This window comes from Budorcas taxicolor, chromosome 14 (assembly GCF_023091745.1).
Source record: "Budorcas taxicolor isolate Tak-1 chromosome 14, Takin1.1, whole genome shotgun sequence".
Taxonomy (NCBI): Eukaryota; Metazoa; Chordata; class Mammalia; order Artiodactyla; family Bovidae; genus Budorcas; species Budorcas taxicolor.
Genome location: NC_068923.1, coordinates 57,018,323 through 57,046,226, shown reverse-complemented (window position 1 = coordinate 57,046,226; position 27,904 = coordinate 57,018,323). Strand labels below are relative to the sequence as shown.

Sequence of the window (27,904 nt, the reverse complement as noted above, 5' to 3'; positions counted from 1 at the left end):
TTCAACAATCCAAATTGTTGATTCATATTATGTCCAAATGCAGCATCCTTGAGGAGTATAGTAGGTCAGTTAGTCATCAAGAGACATACAAACATCTCCTGATTCATCCCATCGAGATGCATCATTCTGATCTTCTCCATCATCAACCAGCTCTTCATCAGCTTCTCCTCCACCGTTCCCCTCATATTCTTCATCCCGAGGGAAATCTGTATCCTGTCCCTGATCTACACCTTCTTGTCCTCCTGGTTGTGATTTATCTGCACAGTCTACACAAACACCATAGCGCCGAGATCCATGTCTTATTCCAACACTGGCTGCTAACATGAAGATCTTCTTACACACCATACATTTGTACTTTTTATCCTTTTTATGCACCTAATTGAAGTAAAAAAAAAAAAAACCCCAATGTTAGGACAGTACAGACAATATAATACATTTGAACCACTCCAATTAAACCTCCCATTTAACAAACAGTAAATATACCATTATCTTTCTGTATGAAGTTCAGTACTGGTTTCACAAATAACATTCATTGTTTAAAGCAAAAATTTGCAGGTAAATAGTGTTAAAATACCTTAAACACACACACTTTATCTAAGTAAGTTACTTACCAGGGAATGTCTTTTTACATGTTCTCTTCGAGTAAACAGTTTTCCACAAATATCACAGCTAAATGATCTGACTCCCGTATGAATGAGCAAATGCCTTTTTAGTGTTCGTCTGTATTTGGCTACATAGCTACAATGAGGGCATTTTAACTTGTTCATGATTAGAGATGATTCACCTTTTGAGAATTAAAAACAACAACAAAAAAGCAATTATTATACATTAAACAGAAAACTTGTCAAAAGCTTGCCTATTCCTGAGAATAGGGATTATTGTATGGCTACTACCATCTGAGTTTTTTAAAACCCAGAATGTGGAAGCTTTTAATTAATTGATAAAAACAGTATTAAGAGCTCTGTAGATGTTTTAACTAATACTTGCCATTTTCCCAAGTTTCTTGTTTTGGCCAAGATTCAGGCAATAATCCATACTTGAAATCGTTAGAAGCACCTGGTATCAATCCATACTTGTAATCGTTTGAAGTACCTGGTATCAATCCATACTTGAAATCGCTAGAAGGGCCAGGCATCAGGCCATACTTGAAATCATGTGAAGGACCTAATACAATTAAAAAGTGATTTTGATATAATGATGGTAATTAAGATGACTCTTACTGGAATTAAAAAGATGGATATAAAACTATTTTATCAGCATCATGATAGAACAGCCTAATATAAAAGAGTTATATTAAAAAACTGTTATTTAGTCTAACTGAGATGGCCTTGTACCTTATTATCCTAATTTATATCCTGGTATTAGAATAAATAACAAACTGAAGTTTAAAATACAATTTAAACACAGAAGAAAAAATTCAGTAGAGTAAAATACTATTTAATGGTATGTGGAGCCTACATGAAACTACCCTTTGAATTGTTGCTGTTTCTAACCTTTCTGCCACTGAAGACTTATACCACACTGAAGCCCAGCTGTGGAATGGGACAGTCTTCGATCAGTACAGAAAAGATGGGATAAGGATGATGAGTATAAATATAGGGTAATTACAAAAGTAAAATTCTTATATTATTAGACCCCTACTTGTTGTTTCAGACACGTTGGAGGGCAAGGTTAACAATGAATCTGGGAGTTTACCAAAATCTCTCTAACTTCATCCTTAAATAAAAATCTGTAAAGTACTCCTTTGGTAATGTAAACATATCCAGAATCCCCCGTAACTACTGCCACGCTATCCCAACTCATCAGCAACTGTTGCCTCTGGATTATTTTCAATAGCCATCAGTTTGTCTCCAAGCTCACACCGTGGTGCCTTCCTAGAGCTCATTCTCAACACAGCAATCAGATTTTTAAAAAACTTTAAATCAGAACCAGATACTACTCCACTAACAAGTCTGCTAGGACTAACGATCTTACAGTGCAAGCCAAAGACTACCACTACACTACGAAGCCTTAACTGATCTAGCCCTTGCTTCCAAACCACTCCCTTGGTTATTCTATTCCAACCACACTGGCCTCTATGCTATTCCACGTTGGTAAAATGGCTACTACTTCAAACCTTTTGCACTTTGCACTTACTCTGTCCTCTGCCTGAACACTCCTTTCTAGGATATATGCACAGTACACTTGTGCAGGAATGTAGCAATTTTTCTCCCCTACACACAATTTTATAAATGAATGCCTGCTAAATAGGTTTTCTAAGAATTCAATTTTCTATATCTATTTGCCAAATACATTGCCTCTTATAAAAATAAAAGAACTTAAGATTTCCCTCTTAAGGAAAAAGTGAAAGTATTAATATCCACAATACAAAAAAATCTCCAAGGTATTTAAAAATTGTGATTCATTACTACTACTGTAAATTGTTTTGTACTGGGAATACTTTCACTTACTGTTTTTTAATGTTAGAAAAGTCCTCTGAATCCATAATTATGTATTTTAATTGTAATGCAATACTGCTTTGGGGTAAAGTGAGACACCCATATTTGTGTGTGTGAGAAGGAGGAAAGTTGGGAGTAGTAGCCTGTGAAGGTTAATCAATTTTCAGTTTCACACTTCTAAATAAAGTTTTGAGTTTTATGACTCATAGCTCTTGTCCAAATCAGAGCAAAACAAAGTAAGCTCTAACAGCAAGGACTACGCTTGTTTACTATGCTTGTATGTCCAAAACATACACCATTCAGTGACTTCCCTGGTGGTTCACCGGTTAAGAATCTGCCTGCCAATGCAGGGGACACAGGTTTGATCCCTCATCTGAGAAGACCCTACATGCCTCAGGGCAGGCTAAGCCCCTGCACCACAGCATGCATCCAGAACCTCTGCTCCGTAACGAAAGAAGCCACGAAAATGAGAAGCCCCTACTCTCAGCAGCTACAGAAAGCCCATGCACAGGAAAGAAGGCCCAAAGCAACCAATTGGAAAAAAAAAAAAGTTTTTTTTATATAACTTCTTTCAACAGTTAGGAGAAACCACCTTAAGGTAGTTTCTACAGAGTTATAGCTTAATTTTGGTCTGTGCACACCATATACTCAAAAGCCCCTGTGAGCTTTCTGTAAGGAGTACCACTGTTGTCCCAACTGCTTAAAAGATTTCTAAAGCTATAGAAATTGTATCACTTTTTTCAACAAATGTTAATTTTGCCAAGTGCTTTCTCTCTATGGATGCACATGTACACCTTTTATGTAATATTTGAAAACAACTTGCATGCTTCATCACTTTACTCCTCAACACAGTATCTTTTAGAACTCTTACATAAACTATAGTGCCTTTATCACATCCAAGAATTTTTATATTGTTAGGAATATCATTTAAACCATACTACATATTCACTTTTCCAACTATCCCCAAGCAAATGTCTCTTTTTTATTTGGATCAATGATATAATCAAGACTGATGATTGCAACAGACTTTCACCCAGGCATCATGGGATGAACCTATCAATAGTGGCTTACTATCTAATGATGATTTTGAACTACTTCCCCTGGAGGTTGCAAAAATATGTTAGCATGACATTCCATAAAGAGAGCTTTCTCCTACTTAATTTACCTGTATTATTCTTTGGAATACTCATGGATTCTTTGTCTTCTTGTGCAGGACACTTCCCACAAAGCAGTTATAACCATCACTATTTAGAATTGGTATTTTCTATAGTCATCAACAACCAAACTATTAATTTACATCAAAGCTAGTTAAAATACACTAGTCAACCATTCTGATAATTACCATTCTCATCCCATCTATACACTAGCTAAAAGCCACAATCTATTAACTTAATTGCTTTTGATAGTTAAAAGCTTTAACATGTCTCCTTCAAAGAAAAAGAAACACCTATTCATGTATTTACCAGTCTTCTAAATTCTATAATCAACATTAGCTGCCACAGACTGAAAGTGCTTATATTAATACCTACCACTTTCCTTTAATGAAAAGAAACTGCTGTAAGTCCTTAATAAACACATACACATTCCAAAACTTCAAATCCTCTTAAAGGCACTCCTGCTAAAATTCTACTGTACCTACCAGCATCACCTCCTTCTTGACCAGAGCTGGCTTCAGTCAATAAATTTGCATTGACATTCCTATCACAATCTGGCCCTGAGAGTAGAGCACCATCCAGATCTGAAAAGGAGATATAGAAGTATGTTATTTACAACCACACCATAGCCAACACCCAAAACACCACTCTCTTCTTGGAAACGTTTCTTATGCAGACTAAATAGAGAATATTTGCAAGTACTGAATAACTACTATGTGTTTAACACTACAAGGCATAAAAGCATACATAAGACATGTTTTTTAGCCACAGGAATAACAGCACACTGGATCAGAATGAGCCTTAGAGCCAAGGTGAATTAGGAACCCTAGCTCCATCTGTATGACCACATGGCTCAATATCCTCATATGCATCCACCTGTATCATAGATCTGATACAGAAATTTAATCAGTCAATGCAAGCCAAGTATGGTGTCTGATATCCAAAAGATAGCTGCAGCTGCTAGTACTAAGTGCTGCTGCTGCTGCGTCGCTTCAGTCGTGTCCTACTCTGTGCGACCCCACAGACGGCGGCCCACCAGGCTCCGCTGTCCCTGGGATTCTCCAGGCAAGAATACTGGAGTGGTTTGCCATTTCCTTCTCCAATGCATGGTGCAAGTGAAGTCGCTCAGTTGTGTCCGACTCTTAGCGACCCCATGGACTGCAGCCTACCAGGCTCCTCCGTCCATGGATTTTCCAGGCAAGAGTACTAAGTGCTAGATGTATAAAATATTACTGTTTCTACACTGGTTCAGAATTAGAAAGATCAATTAATACTAGATTTTTAAAGGAAGATGTAATTCCTACATTTGTAAAAGGAAGATGTAATTATTTCCCTTGAATTTGTTGCATTGCTTCTTTTTTCTACCACTGCCTTAATTCAGAACTCATCATTACTCTCCTAGATGACTCAAACAGTTTCTTGGTCTCCTTGCTCCAAAATACAATACTTTCTTCATTTCCCACAACATTGCCAGAAAGATCTTCCTAAAATACTAAGTTTTATGTTGCTCCTTTACTTAAAAATCTTCAATGTTTCATCAGTTTTCAGTATAATCTTCAAAATTCTTTAATTCACAAGTTTCCTAATATTCAGGTTCCTATTTTGCCAATGCAGGAGATTCAGGTTTGATCCCTGGGTTGGAAAGATTCCCTGGAGAAGGAAATGGCAACCCACTCCTTCTTGCCTGGAAAATCCCATAGACAGAGAAGTGTGGCAGGCTACAGTTCATGGGACAGCAAGAGTCAGTCACTCACGACTTAGCAACTCAACAATTTATAAATCTAGCATCAGGGACTTCCCTGGTGGCTCAGACGGTAAAGCATCTGTCTACAATGCGGGAGACCCAGGTTCAATCCCTGGGTTGGGAAGATCTCCTGGAGAAGGAAATGGCAACCCACTCCAGTATTCCTGCCTGGAAAATCCCATAGACAGAAGAGCCTGGTAGGCTACAGTCCATGGGGTCGCAAAGAGTCGGACACGACTGAGCAACTTCACTTCACTTAGCATCATCCCACTGCTATGGTCTACTCTTGTGTTATGAATAAAAGATGAATTAGAGACACAAGACAGACAATGAAAAATCTGGCTGTAAAGGGATAGAGTGAGATATTCAAGTTAAGAGTTTGGGTTTTTTAAGGCAAAAATTAAAACATGTTTAAATGCTGAAAGGAAGAAGTCATTAAGAAAAAGAGAGGACACTGCCAAGAGAAATATTGCGAAGAGAAGGAATTATCAAATCTGTAAGATTCTTAGAAAGTCTGGGATCCAGAAGCATTAGACAATCAGTATACATACAGAGAGAGGTTTGAAGACAGGCACTTAGAGACTACATCTCTATTGGCTTTTATTTCCTCTGTAACATTAAATGTAGAATGTGAAGTTACTACCTAGAGTAAAAGGGTTGGAAGTCAGGAGAATAAACAAGCAGTTCACGTGTAAAGAAGGAACAGTAAACAGACACTGATCCTTTCCTGTTCCTTGATAGCAGGCATACTCTCTAGATTTTATTTTCCCAGTATTTATCATAATACATGACTTTAAAAGGTTTTTTCAACAGGTGCTGTTAATTGTTGGCTTGAATAGTCTTCCCTTTGCAACCTGTTATTAAGTTTTAACTTAACATATCTCAGGAGTTCCCTGGCAGACCAGTGGATAGAACTCAGCCCTTTCACTGCTATGGCCTGGGTTCAATCCCTGGTCATGGAACTAATATTCTGCAAGCTGCATGGTACAGCAAAAATATAAGAGGAAGAAAAGAATAATTTTGTCAATTTTCTGGTATATAAACATCCATAAACCATAAATTAATTGAAATCTAATGACTCTGCTTTCCTTTGACAAGTTAAATGGCATTTCAACAATCAATGATAAATCCACACACCACATGAAGAATAGCCCCAGCTCACTGCAACTAGAGAAAGCCTGCATGCAGCGTGGAAGACCCAGCATAGCCAAAAATAAATATTAAAAAAACTTCAAAAAAATTAAAATCATTCAAACAATGTTACCCTTCCCAATATCTCTCGGAAAAACTCACTCTAAAGTGTGTACAGGGCAGTTCTTAAAATTCTGCCAAGCAGGTTTGTAAATATATGGTGTTTCTATTTCTGTAACATTCTGTAGTTATTTGTTGAAGGCTTTCCTCAGCTAGTTCTTAATGGACACGTCATGTTTCCTACCCTATCTGTGAAATACTAGGGTTTTGTTTGTGATCTTTAATCCTACATGGACACTAGTAAAGAATGTTCACCTCAATCTAAAACGTTAATAGATGGCAAATAAGTTCCTTCTGAGGTCTTTTCAATAGCTATGTATGAATGTGAGAGTTGGACCATAAAGAAGGCTGAATACTGAAGAATTGATGGTACTTTCAAGACTCTTGGGGGTCGCTTGAACAGCAGGGAGATCAAACCAGTTAATCCTAAAGGAAATCAACCCTGAATATTCACTGGAAGGCCTGATGCTGAAGTTGAAGCTCCAGTCCTCTGGCCACCTGATGTGAAGAGCCAACTCACTGGAAAAGATCCTGATGCTGGGAAAGACTGAGGACAAGAGAAGAAGTTGGCAGCAGAGGGTGAGATGGTTAGATACCATCACTGACTCAATGGACATAAGTTTGAGCCAACTCCGGGAGATGGTGAGGGACAGGGAGGCCTGGCATGCTGCAGTCCAAGGGATCACAAAGAGTTAGGCACAAGTTAGCGACTGAACAACCAACTGTTTCTGTGTGTAAGAACAAGTCATATCCATACTACAGATATTAAAACCCTTTTGAAAGGCGTAAACTACTTGGTTCTTGGTATCAAAAATAAATCTCAAAACAAGCGAGCTCCTCCAGGTTGACAATAGCTTTCATAAAAGCACACCTAACTTAGTAATAACATGCTATCACTGCTGCATCTTATTTCAAACCATCTGGAAACTTATTTGTAATCAGCTGCTGCTGCTGCTAAGTCCCTTCAGTCGTGCCCAACTCTGGGTGACCCCAGAGATGGCAGCCCACCAGGCTCCCCTGTCCCTGGGATTCTCTAGGCAAGAACACTGGAGTGGGTTGCCATTTCCATCTCCAATGCATGAAAGTGAAAAGTGAAGGTGAAGTCGCTCAGTCGTGTCCAATTCTTAGCAACCTCATGGACTGCAGCCCACCAGGCTCCTCCATCCATGGGACTTTCCAGGCAAGAGTACTGGAGTGGGGTGCCATTGCCTTCTCCGTAATCAGCTGAGTTGATGTGAATAAGACAGAAACCAGGCAACCAACCATTCACTTGATGTAAGAATCATATTCTGCTTTGCCAGGAACTCTTTGTATTTATTTTCTCAAAAAAGCATAGGACTAAAAAATAAACTCTAGGACTTTCCTGGTGGCTCAGTGGTAAAGAATCCACCTGCCAATGCAGGAGACATGAATTTGATCCCTAGTTCAGGAAGATCCCACATGTCACCGAGCAACTAAGCCTGTGCACTGTAATTACTGAGCCTGTGCTCTAAAGCCAGTGCTCTGCAACAAGAAGCCCTAGTATTGCAATGAGGAGTATCCCCTGCTCCCTGCAATTAGAGAAAAGCCTACGCAGCAACAAAGACCCAGCACAGCCACAAATAAATAAATAAGTACATTAAAAAAAATAAACCCTGATAAACGACATTCATGACCTTCCTATGGAAATCCTTCTCAAATGCATTTGCCAGTGAATAGGTGATCCTCCCCCTAAATGAAACAAAGAATACAGCCCTGATTTTATGCATAAAGTCCTTTCGTATATGCAATCTACATATATACAACATATTAAACTTCACTACATATTTATGCAGTAAGAGTATTCTTATTCTCAACCTTAAGAGGAAACTAAAGCTACTGCAGAGTGCTGCACTGTTCTTCAACAGGATTACACTGCCTCCTGACAACATGAGCACCAAACCTGGCACTAAAGCAGGTAATTTAAAAAAGGTACAACTGCAATGTTGGAAATGAGAGTGCAGAAGTATACCCATCTTAACTTATACTCACTTACCTTCCTAGTGATACTTGATACCATTCAATGATACTGCTAAATCAAAAAATAAATAAATAAACCTATCTATAAGGACTAGACTTCGCCAGTGGTTCAGTGGTTAAGACTGTGTTTCCAATGCAAGGGAAGAAGGGAAACAGGTTCGATTCTGGTCAGGGAACAAAGATCCCATATGCCATGTAGCACATCCAAAAAAATTTTTGTAATTTAAAAAATAAACAAAAATCTATCAGCATTCTGTGGCAGACCAGCCTTCACTTTATTAACCTATTTAACAAAAAGAACTCTGAGTATTTCCCTGCTGGTCCAAAGGTTAAGACTCCACACTCCCAGTGCAAGGGGCCTGGGTTCAATCCCTGCTCACAATCACACACGCCAACTAAGATCCAATGCAACCAAAAAAAAAAAAAAAACAACACCAACCTCAAAACTTTGAATGTACCTAGTTATAAGCTGTCATTGTCCTTTACATGCATTTTTGTCTATCTTTGAAGCAACTTCCACCTCTGAATTCATTTTTTATTCTTCTCTGACATCTCATTCATGAGTTTTTAAAAACCTGATTACCAACCAACGGAAAGGATGACATGGTAAAAATCTCAGCTTTTACCTTCTCTTAAAATTTTAACAATCATTAACTTTATTTTCTCCACAAGAAAATTAATAGCAATATTCACCTACTATACAAGATTGCTATGAAAAGTAACTTCAGTAAATAAAAATAATGTACAAATTATAAAGTGGAACATAAATCATGACGTCATTAAATGAGGTTAATCTTGGGACATGGGGTTATAGGTTTCTCTTGGATCACAGAGGGCACAAGCGTCACTTCCGACGCATCTAGTGCTTTGTACAGCACTTGCCTGTAAGTGCTCAACAAAACTATGTTGGGAAGGAGGTCTTCCTGACAGTTTGTTTTCCTGACCGTTTGTTTTTGGTTCTCAAAATTCCGCACATGAGGCAAGTACAAACTAATCCAGATTTTCTTAAAACACAAATATTCTTGAAAAGAATGACATATGAGAGCACATCAGAAATCAAGGTTATAGAAACAATGACAGCTCCATCCTACAAAAACTCAGTAAGATCTATTCAATTTTTGTTTTCATGTAAATAATATATACTAGCAAACAAATTTCTCTGAAGACAGTTTCTGAGGACTAAAGCTAATAAACTGTTAGACTTTTTTTCCCTTCGTTCATTGCAGTCAAGGTTTTTTTCCTTTTTCAGTGATGAGTAAATTCAGTTGCAAACGTATTATATAAAGCACCCTTGACAGTTCTACGGCAGCTGAGAGACTCAACAAATTGTAGTTTCCCTTTACCCCCCACCTCAGTGATGATTCAAGTGACAGACTAGACTAGGCTCCACTGTTTCTTCTTTGCTTCTATTCAAACAAGGTTGTTATTTCTTTCATGACCGGGCCTTAACAGGTCTCTTCAGGACTTTCTCCACTCCAATCCATGAATAATACCTTCCAAATGCTTTTATGTTAAAGGTAAATAAAGAAACAAGATTGCATCTCTAATTGAGAACTTCTCACTGCTCACAGTCTGTGAAATAGAATTCACAATTTATTACCATGTCAGAGAATTACAACCTGGCCCTAACCTATTGACCCCACCTCACTATCCCTACTACACTCCCCTTTCTATTCACTTACTCCCTTCAATTCTTGCCACTCTGCACCCTCTCCTGGCAAACTCCTACACAAAAGATCCAACTCTGTGAAGCTTTCTTCAACTCTTAATGAGAAATCAGGAACCTCCCCCACTGCACTCTGCCATACTTCTGATTTTAACATTTACCACATTGCACAGATACGCTTCTACCTCACAGCCATCCTATTGTGAACAAGTTCTCAATCTTATAATAGCAGTATCATCTAACCTGTTAGCTCAGTTTCGTGTGGACTTAAAAATTTTACTACCAAATTTCCTCTTATGAAGTGGAAAGTCATTTTGGGGTCCCAGACAAGTAGTATTTGGTTATAATATGACACTTCTGGTCACCCCAGAATATTAAGGCTATATCAGAAATAAAAAATTCAGTCTTAAAAAATTCTCAGGGGCTGACATTAACAGGGTTTAGAAAAGTTAACACCCTCAGCAGGTAGAAAGCATTAAAACTGATCCACAAAAGGCTTCTTCAACAAATTCTGTTTCCTTAATGCTTATAACTTGAAAAGAATCATCATTAACGCAGCCACCCCTTGGATCAAGTATGGCAGAGTGGGATGGAACGGAACACTAGGCAGAGGAAAATAAAGGAGAAGGAAAAAAAGATGGCAGAATATTCCTACTACCATACAGTTACTCATTATCATCCTTTTAAGATTAAATATTGAAGTGTTACATATTAGTATGGCTTACAGTCCATTAGCTAATGGTGGACATTTATTTTTTAAAATGAGCATCAGCCCTTCAAACTACCACTGACTATGCAACTGTAACAGTTTCTAAAGAAAAGTGACTTTAAATCACTTGTAGCTCATTCTTCATAATATACTCAAAAGGATGCCTGAAAGGTAGGGCAGTACATCTGGAATCCCTTAAGAACTAATCCAGGCCCATAAACCTGCTATGTGGAATGTTTGGGTTAAGATGTAGGATACATACATTTTCAGATTTTAGGAACGTAATAACTGTGATACCCCCAGAGGGGTCCAGGGTGGCATCCTGTAATCAAAATGTATTTCTGCAACAAAACATACAGATGTTCACATTTAAGGAAAGAAGTAAAAAATACAAATTGATTTTGCTGCCAACTGAATATCAGGTTTTGTTGCCAAAATGCTTTTTTAAAAGCTTTGGTTAATTTTTATAACCTTCAAGATTTCATATTATAAATTTTTCTTTCGTTCTAATTATCAGACATTCTGTATGATAAACTTAAGGCAAGTTAAGTAAGTGGCAGAACCAAGTCCAAAGTCCAAATCTTCTTTACTAAGTCTAGGTTCCATGGTTTTTACACATTTTAAATAGTTCATACAGTAACTTTATATGACATGGCCAAACTATGGACAAGTCTCAAATCAGATGGCCAATATTCAAAGCTGTAAAAATATTTTAAATTAAAACAAACAACCCCCACCCCGCCCTGCCCGATCATTTAAGAAAGCATTTCAAGAAACTTCCCTGGTGGTCCAGTGAAATGTCTGTCTTGCAATGCAGGGGACACTAGGTTGATCCCTGGTTGGGGAACTAAGATCCCAATGCTACAAGGCTACTAACCCTGTTCTGGAGTCCTCATGCCTAGTCAGATCCCACACAACTAAGATCCGACTCAGCTAAACTAAGTAAAATAAAGAAAGAAAGCATTTCAAGATTTTGGAACCTCTGAAGTGATCCCCTGTATCAACTGTCACCCAAAATATGTAGGGGCCTAAGTACTGGTTGGTGGACAACTTCAGTAGAAGTAGTAATTCACTACTTCAAATGTGACTCATTAGGGTATCTTAAAGACATATAGTTTGAGCATTCTTCTCTCAAAATAGTTTCCTATACACTTGAGTTATATGCTTTTCAACCAAAAGACAATTACACAAATTGAAGATGTTACAGCCTAAACTCTGCTTGTAAGGATCAATAAAAATTCACAAATGCCACAAAACAACAAAAAAAAAGTACAGATGAGAGAAAGGAGCTTTTAGAGTTTACAAACTCTAAATTATATCCTTTGATCAAATAAAACCACCGTGCATCTGAGTATTTGTACATCATTATGAAAAATTCAATCATCTATATGAAATTTTACCAGCTTTTATTAAAGACAATTATATACCCTACTGCTGTATTTACTAGAAAATGCTTTTCAGAAAACTGTCTTGATGTCATTTATATGAAACCCCACTGGAGAAATTCGTTTCAGAATTCAGTACCAGAAAGTTTGTCATCCTGTAGAACTTCTGTTTCCTCATTCTGAAGGGCTGCTTATTATCTTAGAGCCAATAAAAAGCTTAATTAGGGTAACCATATTAATACTCTTGACTGCTGCTGCTGCTGCTGCTGCTGCTAAGTCGCTTCAGTCGTGTCTGACTCTGTGCAACCCCACAGACAGCAGTCCACTTAGGCTCTCTGTACCTGGCATTCTCCAGGCAAGAATACTGGAGTGGGTTGCCATTTCCTTCTCCAATGCATGAAAAGTTAAAAGTGAAAGGGAAGTCGCCCAGTTATGCCTGACTCTTAGCGACCCCATGGACTGCAGCCTACAAGGCTCCTCTGTCCATGGGATTTTCCAGGCAAGAGTACTGGAGTGGGGTGCCACTGCTGCTTATTATCTTAGAGCCAATAAAAAGCTTAATTAGGCTAACCATATTAATACTCTTGACCAGCACACTGTTTTATTGCTAAAAATTTTATTTGTATTTGTTTCTTGTCAGAAATTTCAAAATCTTACTGAATGCATATATATACAAATGTATTACATGAAGAGTACAGTTATTTACAATGGCTACAACGTTCTAGTGTGACTGGCACAAACAATACAAAAATACAGATTCAGAAAGCCCATGTTCCATGAGTCCAGAGTAGATAAAAAACGGGATTAACACCTGACTTGTTCTAACAGTATAAATGAAAACACTGTGTAAGACAATTAAGGCACTGGTTACTCTTGCCCTTATACAATTTAATTTTTAATCTTAGATTTACATGTACAAATCAAAAACGATTTGAAGGGAATCCCAGCAGAGTCAGATAACAGGTATACTAGCCTAAGATTTTTATTTTTTATTTTTATTTTATTTTATTTTTTTTATGTTTTTGTTTTTAATTTATTTAAAATTTTTTTGTTTTTATTATGTACTATTTCAAACATACAATATTGTAAAGTTATTAGCCTCCAATTAAAATAAATTTAAATTAAATAAATAACATCCATGATACACCATACATATTTAATAAATCTTAACTTTTACCAGATTTACTTCAGATTATTTTTTAAAAATAGAACATTACAGATTTGAAGTCTTTTTATTTATTTATTTTTTTGTAGCCTAAGATTTTTAAAGAAATACCATTAGGAATATAATCTCTGATAAACCTTATCTCAGTATCTTACATTTCTTTATGAAGCACCCAAATATCACTTTCAACAGTATACGGCAAGAAGACAACATCAAGGTTTTAATGTTGGGCAGTCCTAAAGATGGAACCTGCCTCTACCTTTAGTAACTGAGAGACCTTGGTAAATACAGACCCACTATGTTCTTTATTTTATTGCTCAGAATTTGCCTGGAGAGTTCTAGTCAATTCTGTGCACCAACATTTCATCAGGGTGAAACAAACTGCCTATGACTGTTAAGAAAGATGTAAAAAGAGTTTGGAATTCACAAGGCGGGAGGTACAGCACTTAGCCTAAAAGAAGGGGACTTCAGGGGAAATTTTTAAATGTTAATACCTGAAGGGTTATCAGGTTGATTTAAGAGATTAGAAGTTAGGCTCAGATTATACTACTAAAAATGGCAGAATCAGGAAGTTAAAGAGAAGCAAATTCTAGCTCAATATAAAGTAACTTCCTTATAATCATACTCATCCTACATTAAAACAAAAGGTCAAGCTGAGGCTATTAGACCACCTATCAAGAATCTGGTACAAAGTACACTGCACTGGAAAACTGATTTTTAAAAAATCTTAATCTTTAAGGGGGACTAAGATGACCACCACAGCTATATTTTTATGTTTTGTCATTTTTCAAAATAACCCTATAAAAGTGACATAGTCTAAGGAGGAAACTGAGGGCAAGTATTTAGCTTAATTTGGTTATGGTAACATAGTAAGTAGCAGAACTCATTTACAAAACCTGATTCAATTTGGGCTCTTTCCTCTATCAGTGACTCACAGCACCATCACCTGTAGAACTGACAAAAATCTCAACTACCCGGCCACATCCCAGACCAATAAACCAAAATCCCCGGCAGGGATAGTCAGGCATCATGACGGCTAAAGCTCCCAAGCAATACCAACATGCAGCCATGATTAAGACCCACTGCTCTACACCAAGGGTTGGCAATAAAGCTTTACCTGAACACACTTCTGTTCATTTGTTTACATACTTTCTATGACTGCTTTCACGCTACACTGACAGTTAAGTAACTGAGTTCACGACCAGCAAACCCCAAAATATTTACGGCTTGGCCCTTTACAGTAAAAATTTTCTAGCTCTGTATCATATCATGTTCTAGCTCTTACAGGATTTTCTGCCACTGAATGAAGGTGGATTCAGAGGCACCGAAAAGTTGTTACAAGTTTTAACAGCGGGAATGTAGCACTGATATAATTAAATTTCAGTTAAGCAAGATTCATCAGATATTAAGGTGGCATCAATGATATAACAGAATTATCTTTTATAAGCTATCAAAGATAAAAGCATATTAGACTACCAAAAATTATGATAGACCTAGTACACTGATACAACCTCAGCTAGGAGTTGCTTGCTAAGATGATAATCACCAGTAACGTTATTTTTGAAAGTATGCACTGTGGTTCTAATTAACACTGTTTTTCTTCTCTTTGAATCACTCCAATTATGTGTGGCATTAGTTTTAAGAATGAGGTTAGCTTGGTTAGTTGTCAGTCAACTACTATGCAAAAAAATCTTACTCCATATATTCCATGTACCTATATATATTTTTTAAAAATACACTATAGGCCTCCCACCATACTGTTAACTGAGTAATTCATGCAGTAGGAAAAAAAAATGCAGTTCTAACTCTGAGAACTGATTCGAGATCTTCTACATTAAAAATTAAGCCAAAACAAAGTGCTGCTAAGTCTATCATTAATAGTTTTAAGAAACCACCTCTGGGATATTATTGCTAAAGACTCGACAAGTTGGAGGGGAAAGCTCAGCAAACAGTATTCATTCATTATACATGTATACTGATTTCCACGTGATTTCTACCAATGAAAACTAAACCCAAACCTAAACAGCCAGGAAAACCATTTCACAGGATTATGGCATTTTGCCCTTTGGGAACTAAAAACAATGATTCTTTTAAACGAAAAGCACTCCATCCCCAGGTGATCACCATCACATAAATCAAACAGAGATCTCTGAGGCAACACAAGCACTAAATGATACATGACAGCGGTGGACATGGTCAAGTCTGGGCTCCACAAAGGAAAACCTCAAACCCACTGGACTACTTCAAATAAAAGTAAGTTACACACAGACAATTAAGTTAAAGTTTCAAATCTACTTTCACTCTTCAACGATGGTCTGCCTCACTTCATTTCTAAAAAAAAAAACAAACCCCACACTATAAGATGTGATATGCAAAGGTTCTTATAGTAAAGAGAAAGGTCTCAGAGGCCTCTCTTAACTAACGCAAATGAGAATGAAAATGAGGAAACAGTGGGACAAACTTAAAATATTCCAGTTTCTGTAAGATTTATGGGGAGAACAGAACAGTGAGTGGTTCCAAACAAAATAGAATCCCATTAACTTTTGCAAAATTCTATAAAACAAATATTTAACTACAAAAAATTGAGAGTAAAGAATGCTAACTAAATCTCAAAAACATTCTGAAATGACAAACCAATCACATATTATAACCAAAGATTTTATCTTTTCCAGCACTGAGTACAAAAAGTGAGCAGAGGCTACAGACCAGGAAAATCAAAGAGCTATACATAGAGTCCACATGCCATAAAACGTGGGCCAATTCCTGATTATTTAACACAACCTTTGAGAAACCTATATATACATGTGTAGAGAAAAAACTTCAGATATACCAAATCTTACATCTGATACAAGATTATATAAGATGTGATTGTTCGAGTCATTTTTTACCTATTACAAAGACTCAAATTTACTATTTCTTATGTATATTACTTTAAAAACACACACAAGATTATATCCAACCAGAATGAGAATAAAAACCGAGACACCCCTGTATATATTCAATACAGTATTTACCTGGTTCTTCCTTGATGAATGACAAATCTTCCTCTGGATAGGCAACAGGTGGCTGCATCACTGAGCAATCTTCTATATGTGTTTCATTATTAGGTGGTATATTATAAACAAATCTCTTTGTAGCTTGGGTTTTTCTCCTTGTTTTGCCAGTCTCTTGAATCCCCTGGGAGCCCATATTATTCCAAATAAACACTTTTGTTTGACCTTGAGACTCATTTTCTGTCAATTCAGGTGAACCATCCTGGACCCAACTACTGTCATTCATTTGGTAGTTTTCTATTTGGCCCTCGTCGACATTACAACCATCATTTTCAATTTTTACGTTACTTGCCAAATTGGTAAGATTTCGTGTTGCCCAAAAACTGGCAATTTTTTGATCCCGTGATGAAGACAGGCCATCTCTGTTAACTGGTTTTCTATTATTATAGTCCACAACTACAGACTCTGGAGCTTCTGATTTAATGCTTATATTTAAGGCATCTTTAATGAAATTTCGGCAAGTTTGAACAACTTCACTCATTTGAAGATAGCTGGCCACTGTCATTACTTCAATGGCATTTTGGCTTGTGAGCACCAGGTTACCAGAATACAAGAAGTCCAAGATGACTGAAAAACCTTGAACTGCAGCAATATCTAAATGGGTAGTATTGTTTTGGTTAGGGCTTTCTTTGTTTGAAAAGCAATATAAAGTCTTAAAGAAACGGCTGCCTGCAACCAGGATGTTCTTATGAGCTTTAAAGATTTTTCCGCTCACCACAATGCTGACATCACAAAGAATACCTTTCTTCCTCTGTTCATTTAGTTGTCGAAGAAGTTGATAGCAATAAGAGTTCTCATTTGGCCTACTATTAAAGTCACAGTACCCCTCCTCTGATGGTATTTCTGACTCCTGCAATAGATGGAAAACATTAACATTAAATTTTGTTTACTTTTTAAAGCCTCCATACCAAAGACAACATATCATTATCAATGTAACTTTTTAAAACCACTATCTACACTAATCTGTCAGCAATCATTACATATTTTGAGACTGAGGTGTTCATAATCTAAATATTAAGAGAAAGGGTGTAAACAGCTTGCTGCAATCCACTGCTATCATTTAAAAAAAAAAGAAGCATCCTGAGGATTAGAATTTTATTTAAAGAATACTGTATATCGCATATCATGCTATCTTTCCAAATATAGCTGAAGACATGGATTGAGAATTATTTAAAATTAAAACAGGGAATTCCCTGGTGGTCCGGTGGTTGGGACTCCACCACCATTGCCCAAGTTCAACCCCTGGTTGGGGAACTGAGATCCAACAAGTCAAGTAACATGGCCAAAAAAAAAAAAAAAAGAAATGAAAATAAAGAGTGATTGTTTTCTCACGTAAAGAAACATTCGTAAGAATCAAATTAATCTGCCTTATCTCTGTAACTGCTAAGAACACAGTAGTTTTTCTGGTTTAACTTAAAATAATCAGATTAAAATATGCTCAGCATCTCATTCTATTTAACATTATTAAAAAAGTGAATTTTAAAAGTCTTGGCAAATACTGAGTCAGACAATTTAGGTCAACAAAGTTAATCATATCTAACTATGCAGTCCATGGGGTTGCAAAGAGTCAGACATGACTGAGTGACTGAACTGAAAGAGAAAGTAACATAAGACTCTAATTTTAAAAAATGTGCTTCAAACTACAGGAATACCCAGTTATATAAATCCCAAATCAATTTTCAAAATGACATCTCTTTAAGATCATAAAACTACCCATCAGGTAAAATTCCTTAACTCCAAATAATTAATGTTTATAATCTTCCCTGTTATCAATCTTTTAAATATTCATTACAGTTCAGTTTAGCATCAGTATTAAGTTACTGTAGTCTCCTGTAAAATAACAGGATATTGACAGCAAGAATAAAGGAATGTGATCTAGATTTTGGAATGCTGCCTACACTGGTTATTAACTGTGTGTCCTTTCTTAAACTAATAAAGCAGTAAGTACCAGGAGTGTTTCTAAATAAGAACTTCAGGCCCTACTCACAGAGTCACTAGGCGGGTGGTGGTGTCGCTAAGTTGTGTCTGACTCTTGTAACCCCATTGACTGTAGGCCGCCAAGCTCCTCTGTCCATGGGATTCTCCAGGCAAGGATACTGGAGTGGGCTGCCAATTTCCTTCTCCAGGCACTAGGTGGGTAAGCTCCCTAAATTAGGCAGGTGTCTATTCTTTATTAAGTGTTAAAGATTCATTATTTGCTTTGGCACAAAATATTAAATACAAGTTGTTACTATAAAATAATAAGACATATATATACAAGTCTATGAGTAGACAGAGTCTGGGAAAAATCCAGAAAAGATACATACTGGATTGTTGGATGCTGGGAGGACTAATATGCTTGGAGAGAAATAGAGAATTGGGGGCAGAGGGAAGGGTGTAGGGAACAAAGTTGTTAGGACTGCAAAACAATTCTCATAGAATACTATAAATGGTGCTGAGATTCCAAGCAACCCCACATCTCCATTTAACCCCATCACGTGTGCTATTCTATGCTCAGTTTCTTCAGCTGTGTCAACTCTTTTCACGTCCGACTGACTCTCTTCTACCTTATGGACTGTGTAGCCCACCTGGCTCCCTTGTCTATGGGATTCTCCAGACAAGAATACTGGAGTGGGTTGCCATGCCCTCCTCCAGGAGATCTTCCTGACCCATGGATTGAACCTGGGTCTCCTGCACTGCAGGCAGATTCTTTACCACTAGCTTCACCTGAGAAGCAACCTCATCATGGGCATAGCTTAATCACACAAACATTAGCTTCCATTCTGAATTCTGTATACAGCAGATCACACATATAATAATCCTGAAACTAAACCAGATCACATGATCCATGTAAGAATTTTCGTGTTGTTTCCAGGTATGAGAAGTCAACTGAAACAGAATAAAAATGCCAGAATTACAGGACACATCAGTATTTCACAGCAATAATGAAACATTACAGATAATCCTGCAAATCTGGAGTATATGATCACTACAGAATGAAGCAAAGGAAGCAGGGAATTCCCTTTGCACTTCCAACTGACCCTTGGCAGCATTCCTATCACTTCCCAGGGCCTCATTAATTACACTTATACTCTAACCCTACCCCCACATTCTTGCTCTATCATACCAAAATGTCCCATATTCTAAATCAGTTATTTTTTCCTTCTATTAAGACACCCAATGGTAAGCAAAAACTGCTAACAGCCACAGATGGGAGTAAAGTAATCAAGTAATTCACGATTAAGTCCCAAATTTTTGCTTCTGGGGGCTGGAAGAAAGAAGTGAGGTAAAAAGATATTTTATCTTGTATATCTTGTATATAAAGCCAGTATGCTGTGAAGTTTCTAGCTACTTAGCAAAGGGATGGGAAATGTTTAGGACTCTATACAGAAAACTAAATGAATGTCTTAAGTTGTTACTGCTATAATTTTCTAGACTCATAATACTGTTTAAGAGGCTATCTAAATAAGACTTTTTATTAATTTGCTTATTATGCTCTCTACTCACTACAGAAAATTTCCAAACTACACTACTCTATGATGCAGGCTTAAAAATAAGCTTTGCTGTGCGTGCCATATCTGCCCAGCAAAGCTCATTTGGTTCAAAGTTCTAACAGATATTGTAGTAACAGTAAGAACAAAAAATTTGGCAGTACATGGTAAAGTGTCTGTGGAAGCAGTGAATGAGCCTTTACAAGCCAAGAAGTGCTTAAAGTTTATGCATTAAGCATTTCAAAACACTTTAAGAAGGAGGTGGCTCTGTCACAGCAGTCATCTTAGGCCATGGTCACTGTGTTCTGAAATTTCTGGGCCAGTCCCAATTTCTGTAATTCTCTGCCATTATCACACCAAGTGTCCTAATTTTCAAAAATAACTTAAAGACAAAAGCCTATCCACCAAAATATTTGTCCATTCCACTTCTGACACAAGCTAAACAGCCAAACACACCATTCAACAACTATTTTTCTTCATTACTACTGTAACAGAATAGTAATGCTACATGCTACAAAGAGCCCTAGCAATTTCTCCTTCAGTACTGATCAGAGCACTATGCCATGTTTCTGTAGCACATATTATATATACTCTTCACAATGAAGAGTCTACCAGTCAAGAGTACATGTACTCTACAAGGGGAGTATTATTTGAGGATATGGGTAAAATAAAGCAAGATAAGCACTAAAATAAACTGCCAATATTACTTGCTAAACCAAATAAATTCCTAGTTACTAAAGACAAAAATAACAGTTGGTCCCTAAGAACTCAAGTCATCTCTATCTCTGTCTCTCCGGTTCCCTCTTTAACATTCTATGTCCATTCTTAGTATATTGATAAACATGAGATACCACTGATAAAAATACACTGATAAAAAGGTTTACGTATTTCCAGAACTGATTTTTTAAAAGACTAGTTGGAAAATTTTCTATTCCCTTTCCCCAAAAGGAAAACACAACTTAGCCAAGCATTAGTTTAAACTAGATAAACAAGGAGACTAAGGAAACAGACATTCAGATTAAAAAAAAAAAAAGTGCTACCCCAAAGATTCTATAAATATGAAGAGTCTCCTGTTATTTTTATCTGTGGAGATGCCCATAAGTAAAATTATTTTTAGAGACCTTAATTAACTCTTCCAAAATTAAGAAAATATAGAAGCATACATTTGGTTATCTTCAAATTTATTTCCAGAGAGGCCAAAAGCAAATATTTTAATCAGAGAAAAAGCTGCTAAAAGCTTGAAAAATCTTGACTTTACTCACTTATTTAATAAGCATTACGTGAATGCCTGTATCAGACAGGTTCTACACTGGGAACCCAAAATGATTTAGTTCCCTGCCGAAAGTTTAATACTGAGCAAGATTCTTAAGATACTGAAGAGCTTTAAGAGAGCAGACAGGTGGTGCACCTAATCCAGTTTTTTGGCGGGTTTGGGTGAGATCTTTTTTTGAAACAAATATCTGAGCAGAGCCTTGAAGGATGCAAGAGTGGAAGGAGAGGATGAAGAGTCTAAGCAAATGAGACAGCATGAGAAAGAGAACCAAGGATGTATACATCCTCACAATTCTAGATTTATGCAGAACTTCAAGGTGATCCAAAAAAGCCCAAGAAATGCAAATATGCTCTTAATGTTTTTGGAGCCAAGTGTCTATAACTTGCACCAGATTAGAGATCTGAATCCTGCACAAGATTAAGGACCACTGGTATAGGTGCCTACAGAGCTTTAGAACGATCTGACTGAATTAACTGATAAAGAGATGACTGTGGTAGCTAAGTGGAGGGTAATTACCAGGGGATGACACTGGAAATACTGTGACCAGGGCAAGCCACTGTTAGGTGGGCAACATACCTACAACAAATAAGGACCTTAACTAGGTAAGACAGGTAACAGTGATGGGGGGAGGGGAAGTGAGGCAGAGCGGGGGAAATTCCTAAAGTAAAATAAAACCCAAACTTGAGTGATTAATTAGATTTCAAGGCAGAGGTGTGGAGGGAGATCATAGGGTGTTCATAGCATTCCAGCTGGGAGAACTGGATAACACCAGCTACTGTAGAGAACCCAAGATCACACTACCCAGTCTCCCCACTCTTCTGAGAGGGACAGGGGGAGAGAGAAATTCAGCTGCAGTTAGCTATCTGAGGTCAATCCACAAATGATTAGAAACTGTTACTGGATTAAAAAAAAAAACACAAGTACTTAAGTCCCTACCCAGAAGTCCAGACTCCTTTTGATAAATGGGTTAGTAGGAAAAAAAGATATTCAAACACAAAGTATAAAATGAAAGCATTAAAAACATAAAAATCTTTTGTTGCAGCAACCCACTGGAACGGTATATTGAAAGAATAAAAGTATCAATGTCCATTTACAAACCCAAATTCTAAAACTCAAACTCCATTTCTAGTATGAGGACAAACAAGGCCACAGTAAGCATGATGCCAAATAAATGCATACTAGTAGCACTGACAAATTATGTGTGTCAGTAGATTCTATAGGTCTGGGGTAGATGTCTTCAGGTGATTACAACTTCCAGCAATTTTATGTGCCAAAAATATGCTCTATTACCAGCTCTCCTCAAAAACCACATACATGCCAACAGGTGCTTCTACACATCAACTTACACATATTTCATCGTGGTTCTCCCGTGCTTAAACTGCTAAATGGTTTGCCCAACAGAAAAAATACAATCATTTCAACATGAAAGGATCATCCATAACCTGCAGTCTACCCACTCAAACTTTATTTTTCATCCTGCTGAATTAAATCATCTACTTCTCAGACACATCAAGGCATCAATTTCCATTATGCTCAAGCTGTTACCAACTGCAATGCCTAGAATGCCCTCCCCTCTTCAACACTTACTCATTTAACGCAAGTTAGGATCCGATTCTACAAGCTTCTCCCAACCTTCACAAATAGGATGACGACTTCCTTTAGTATCTTAACCGTAACTTGAATATATTTCTAACATGGTAGCTATCATTTTACTGCAATGTCTCTCTCTCCTTACTAGAGTACAAGTTTCTTGAGGTCAGAAAAATGTCTTATTTACATAGGTTTATCTTCAGTGCCTTGGAATCTACCTAATAGGTATATTTTAAGAGGCAGAAAGAAAGAAGTCCCTAGGCACATTATAAAGTATAGTCAAAAACACATGGGAAAAGGAACCCGCTTTTAAAAATACAACAAATGACTGCTAGAACCTATATAAACATTACACAAATCGGTTATTTAATGGATCGTAGGCTCTGTGGTTGTCTGTAATATCTATTAATCTTTCCCAGTGAGAGGCTTTCAGTCTTTCTTCCAAAATCCTTAAAAAAAAAAAAATTTAATTTTTGCCAAATGCAAAGAAGGCTGGTAGCTCTGTCTCACCTTTGCTTTTGCTGCTCACCAACATATTCCAATTAGTAATTTTAATCAGATCACTGATCTAAATTAAGTATTTACTTTCTGGAAAGGTTAACTTAAGTTTATAACAGTAACACACTTGAACACATGTTTTAGGCTTACTAAACTGGAAAGAGTTGACAGAAAGTGTGATTTAGGCGATGAAAATTTCCCAACTGGGTAGAAAGTGATCTGAACCAAGATACAGTGGTAATCAGTGTTATTAAAGCAATTTTAAAGTCCTCTGGGCCAAATGGTCAAATCTTATATAAGCTAATCACTGAACCAGACTCTCAAGATATTTAGTCAGTTGCTACTCAAAATAGAAACTATATGTTGTCCCTTACATCCTTATAAAAATACAAGGATCTTTCAGAAATAGAATGCTGCCGAACAGATTCTGAGAGCATCTGCAGACTTCTTGCATGAGCAATCCTTAACAATCAACATCAAAACAACAGAATATCAAAGGTTTTAAGAATGGGCCCCTGGGAATTCCCTGGCAGTCCAGTGGTTACTTCCACTGCTGGGGACACAGGTTCCACTCCTCGTCAGGGATCCCGCCCACAAGTAGCAAGGCAGGGACCCCCACCTCCCCCTCCCCCGCAAGAAAAAAGAATATGCCACAGTCTCTTGGCCACCACCATGATTTTTCCCTTTACAGAAATCATAATAAAAAGTAAAGTAACCCTTATTCACATAGTAAGATTTGGCTAAACTCCCCACGAAAACAGACTCATTAAAATTAAAGAAAAAAAGTGGGGAGGGGGGATAAAGGGAGTGAACTGGGTCCCAACTTCAAACTTAATTCTTGCCTGAGGAACTACAAAACTATTTCAGTAATTTTAAGGCAGGAGAAAGCTCATGCAAGATATTCTTCATGAAGATGAGAAAAACTGCATGTGCAATGAGAATGTTCAAAGAACCTGAATGGCCAAAGTCTCTAAAAGCATGAAAAAAACTAGTTTGTTCTCTAGAATCAAGAGTGATTCCATGAGATTCCATGATTCCATGCAAGTGGCTTGCAAACTGAGAAAACTGGTAACACTGAGACATGAAGTGCCAGTTCCCCCCACCCTACAGAATTAGTTATTTCCAAAGAAAATAAGTAATGGTGATAATAAATAATGGTTATCATTTACTAAGTGACTAGGTGCTGGCATATACACTTTGCATGCATGAAGAAACTGGAAGTTAACTCATTTGCCTGTCAAGAAAGAGGATTAGGACTCAGGTTCCCCTACTTTTAAGCTCAAGAATGCTCTTACAGACTGTGTTATACTGCCTCCTGCAGGTAATCAAAAGCTGCAGGGCAATGAAAAAAAATAATTAACTGCGCATAGGAAGAAATAACTAAGTTCTTGAACCTGTCACTCATGTATTAACAAGACAAAAAGATCCTATAGGTGGTACCTGGGGTCAATTACAAGGTAATACCCCAAACTAAGCTTAGAATGTAAATAGAAATGATTAGGATCAGTTCAGAGTGGAAACATCCAAAATCCAATCAAGGGAACCAATAAATAGCCTTAGACAAACAGAATGACTGACTAAATTGTGTTATTCTCAGTCTAATGATACAATGTCCTAAGAGAAAGTAGTTGGTCTGCAGATTATATTGTAAAAAGGGAGTTTCAAGGGGGCAAAGGGTAAGGGAGGGATAATTCAGCGATTAAGTTTAGAAAAGGTTTTACCTAGGGATGAATTCCCTAATCCAGATATATGCCAAGGGGAGAGGAATACACCATGCTAAGTCTATCGTAAGGTTATCCAACTAATTCCCCGTTCCTCTGATTTCAGGTTCACTAAGCAGCTAATTGTAATAATTTGCACTCCCATTCAGATCTGCCTACACAGACTACACTGAAGAAGAGTAACTGATCCACTGAATTAAGAAAATTCAGTTTGATTGTCCTTTTAGATTCTTCTAAATAACCAACTCATCACTTAGAAAAACATACTTTCATTTTCACAAGCCCTCCACTTCATCATACTACTTAACTTCAGGAATATATAACGCGTCGAAGCCTCTAGACTCCTCTTCTGTAAAATGGGAACAGAATAATTACTTGCCAAAATAAGGGACATCTGTGTTTGGTCACAAAGCTAGTAACTGCAGAAAGCTGAGATGTGAACCTAGATTTTATTCCAAAACCTTTTTTTCCTTCCTCCATTGCAACATTCTTTATAAAGGCTAGTCTCATTTATAACCAAGAACTGTAAGACTTGGGACAATTTACTTAATCTTTCCGGGCCTTACATCTTTAAATGACCTTCCTTGTAGGGCTCAGGCAACTAAAATTTGTGAAAAAAACTGTTGCCATTACCCCCCTGAGAAAAACAACCCTATGCCTTAATGTTAAAGTCTCAACTTCTGAGAAATTTCTGGGCTACAGGGTTATTAGACAGTGCCTAATTAACTCCACCAGAAGTGTTCTAAACAGCAAGATCACTCCAACACACAAAGGGACTAGTATCTGAAAGGTGACTTTCTGAAATCAATGCCTGGCTACCGATACAAAAGAATGAATTCCATCTACAACCACAGGTTGTCTTAGGAGGACTGATTAACATCTGTTTGGCTTGGAAAGAGATTATCAAAATGATAAGACTATTATCTTTAATCCAGAAATACTAAGACAAGATTTAAGAAGTACCGTTTACCTGTTTAATAACTAAGAACTTATGATTTTGGTAAATACATTCTCTACCAGTTCGAATCAACTAGTTGGTAGAAGTAACTTTACAGTCAACATTTCAAATATCCTAAGTTTAAAGTAAACTACATTTAAATGAAAACTTTTTGAAAAAGGGGATTACAGAACATCTCAGCATAGAAATCTGGAGAAGGAAGCAAGTAAAAACTACCACAATTTACCAAAAGCATACCTTTGGAAAGAGAAGTTCAACAAAAAGTTTAAGGAGATGAATTTAGTATAATCATTCACGAAGTCTTATACAAATAGCTTCCCCTACATTTACATACTACTCTCATATTTCACATTATCCTGACATGATAAAAAGAATTTTCTCGGTTGCATGTTCTCCTAAAAGGGGTAGCGTCAAAGGTTAAGGAAAGAGTTTAATTCATTCTTCAAAGAGTTACCAGATTTGACTTCCAACAGCACGCTAAAAGACTACCAACATTAAAGCAGCTTTTCTAAAATCACAGCTAATAACATTCTAACCACAAAGCCAACCTTACAGGGTTAAAACCTTCAACCTCGCTTATTAAACTTTCCTTCTGATTCAATCTGACGGGCAAAGAAATCTGAGTCATGAAAAAAATTAAATCAAATTCAGTGTTATGATTAGAAAATTGTCATTCCTCCCCCTCCCCCCAACTCCCCCGGTTAACTTTTGAAAACTTATTCCCAGGCTTTCGAACCCCCCACGCCTAAATTCCCTACACCTCTCTCCTAACAGGAAAGATGTCTTCACCCAGTAGAGTGAGTTTTAGCTGATAAACCTTTCCCCCAAAGATCTGAAAAAGCAGGAGCAACATATATCGTACCTGGGCGTTGGCTTCGTGGAGTTTGTGCTCGGTAGAGACGTGGTGCCTCAGAAGGAGGGTTTTCTTGTAGTTGCGGGTACCTCGCGAAAGCTCGTCGTGCCCCACTGGGGGCAGATCCCCGCTTCCTCCGTCCTCGGGGGGCTTTTGGCACCAGCCGCAAGACATAAGGCCAGTATCCTTGGAATAGCGCAGCCAGGGAAAATCTTTGAGCCAGGAGGTCTGGAAAGAGCAGTGGAGCTTCTGCATTAGGGACTTGGGCCGCGCGAGCGGGAAGTGCTGGACAGTCTCTCCTTCTCCAGCTCCCACACCGCTGCCCTCCGCTTCGTCCCCGCCATCGCCGCCCGACCGCCTGCTGCTGCTGCAGCTGCCTCCTTCCGCCCCGCTGCCGTCGCCCAGGCTCGCCCCCTCCTCTTCGTCCTCGGTGCTGTCGCTCAGGGACGCGCCGTCCGGCATCAACTCCTTCCCCTCCAGCGCGTCCAGCTCCAGCTCCACGGCCGCCGGCCCTCGCCCATTGAAATGCCTCAGGGGCCACGCCGAGGTCTCGGGGCGGCCGCGGCTACTGCCATTGTTGCCGAGCCCCCCGCCGCCGCCGCCTCGAAAGGCCAGAGTCCGACGGTTCCTTTCCGCTAGCAGGGGGCCCCCGGCGCCACCGCCGCCCAGCGAGGTGGGGCCGCCCGCGTCTTGGGGGAGCAGCAACTCCTTGGTTTCCTCGGCGGCGACGGCAGCCCCGGCGGAGGCCTCCAGGTCTTGGGGCTCCAGGCCCTCCAATTCCACTTCCTCGTCGGCCCCCCGCCCATTGAGCGGCTGCGGCGCTGGCGGCGGGGGCTGTCTTGGCTGGGGCTGCTGGGGCCAAGCCGAGGCCTCCCCGCCAACGTTATTGTTCGCGGAGCCGCCGCCGCCGCCGCTGGCGGTGACCAACCCGCCTCCTCGGAACGCCAGCGTCCTGCGGTTCATTTCACTGAACGACAT

At 38.3% G+C, this 27,904-nt stretch overlaps 1 protein-coding gene across 1 annotated transcript; it reads right to left on the bottom strand.

The window, feature by feature from the left end:
- On the bottom strand, window positions 1-27,904 carry ZBTB10 (zinc finger and BTB domain containing 10). The gene is made up of 6 exons (XM_052651891.1): window positions 26,936-27,904; window positions 16,525-17,413; window positions 4,078-4,176; window positions 988-1,164; window positions 612-784; window positions 1-375 (listed from the first exon to the last, which is right to left on the bottom strand). The coding sequence occupies exons 1-6, from the start codon at window positions 27,902-27,904 to the stop codon at window positions 70-72; spliced, it is 2,613 nt and encodes an 870-aa protein (XP_052507851.1). The 3' UTR covers window positions 1-69.

What these genes read in the sequence shown, in the direction of transcription:
- ZBTB10 (XM_052651891.1), bottom strand. Translation starts at nt 27,904, where the DNA reads ATGTCGTTCAGTGAAATGAACCGCAGGACGCTGGCGTTCCGAGGAGGC. An exon ending in TCCACGAAGCCAACGCCCAG is followed by an intron (nt 17,414 to 26,935) that starts GTACGATATATG and finishes CATCTATTGCAG; the next exon opens with GAGTCAGAAATACCATCAGA. An exon ending in ATGTAAAAAGACATTCCCTG is followed by an intron (nt 376 to 611) that starts GTAAGTAACTTA and finishes TACTTCAATTAG; the next exon opens with GTGCATAAAAAGGATAAAAA.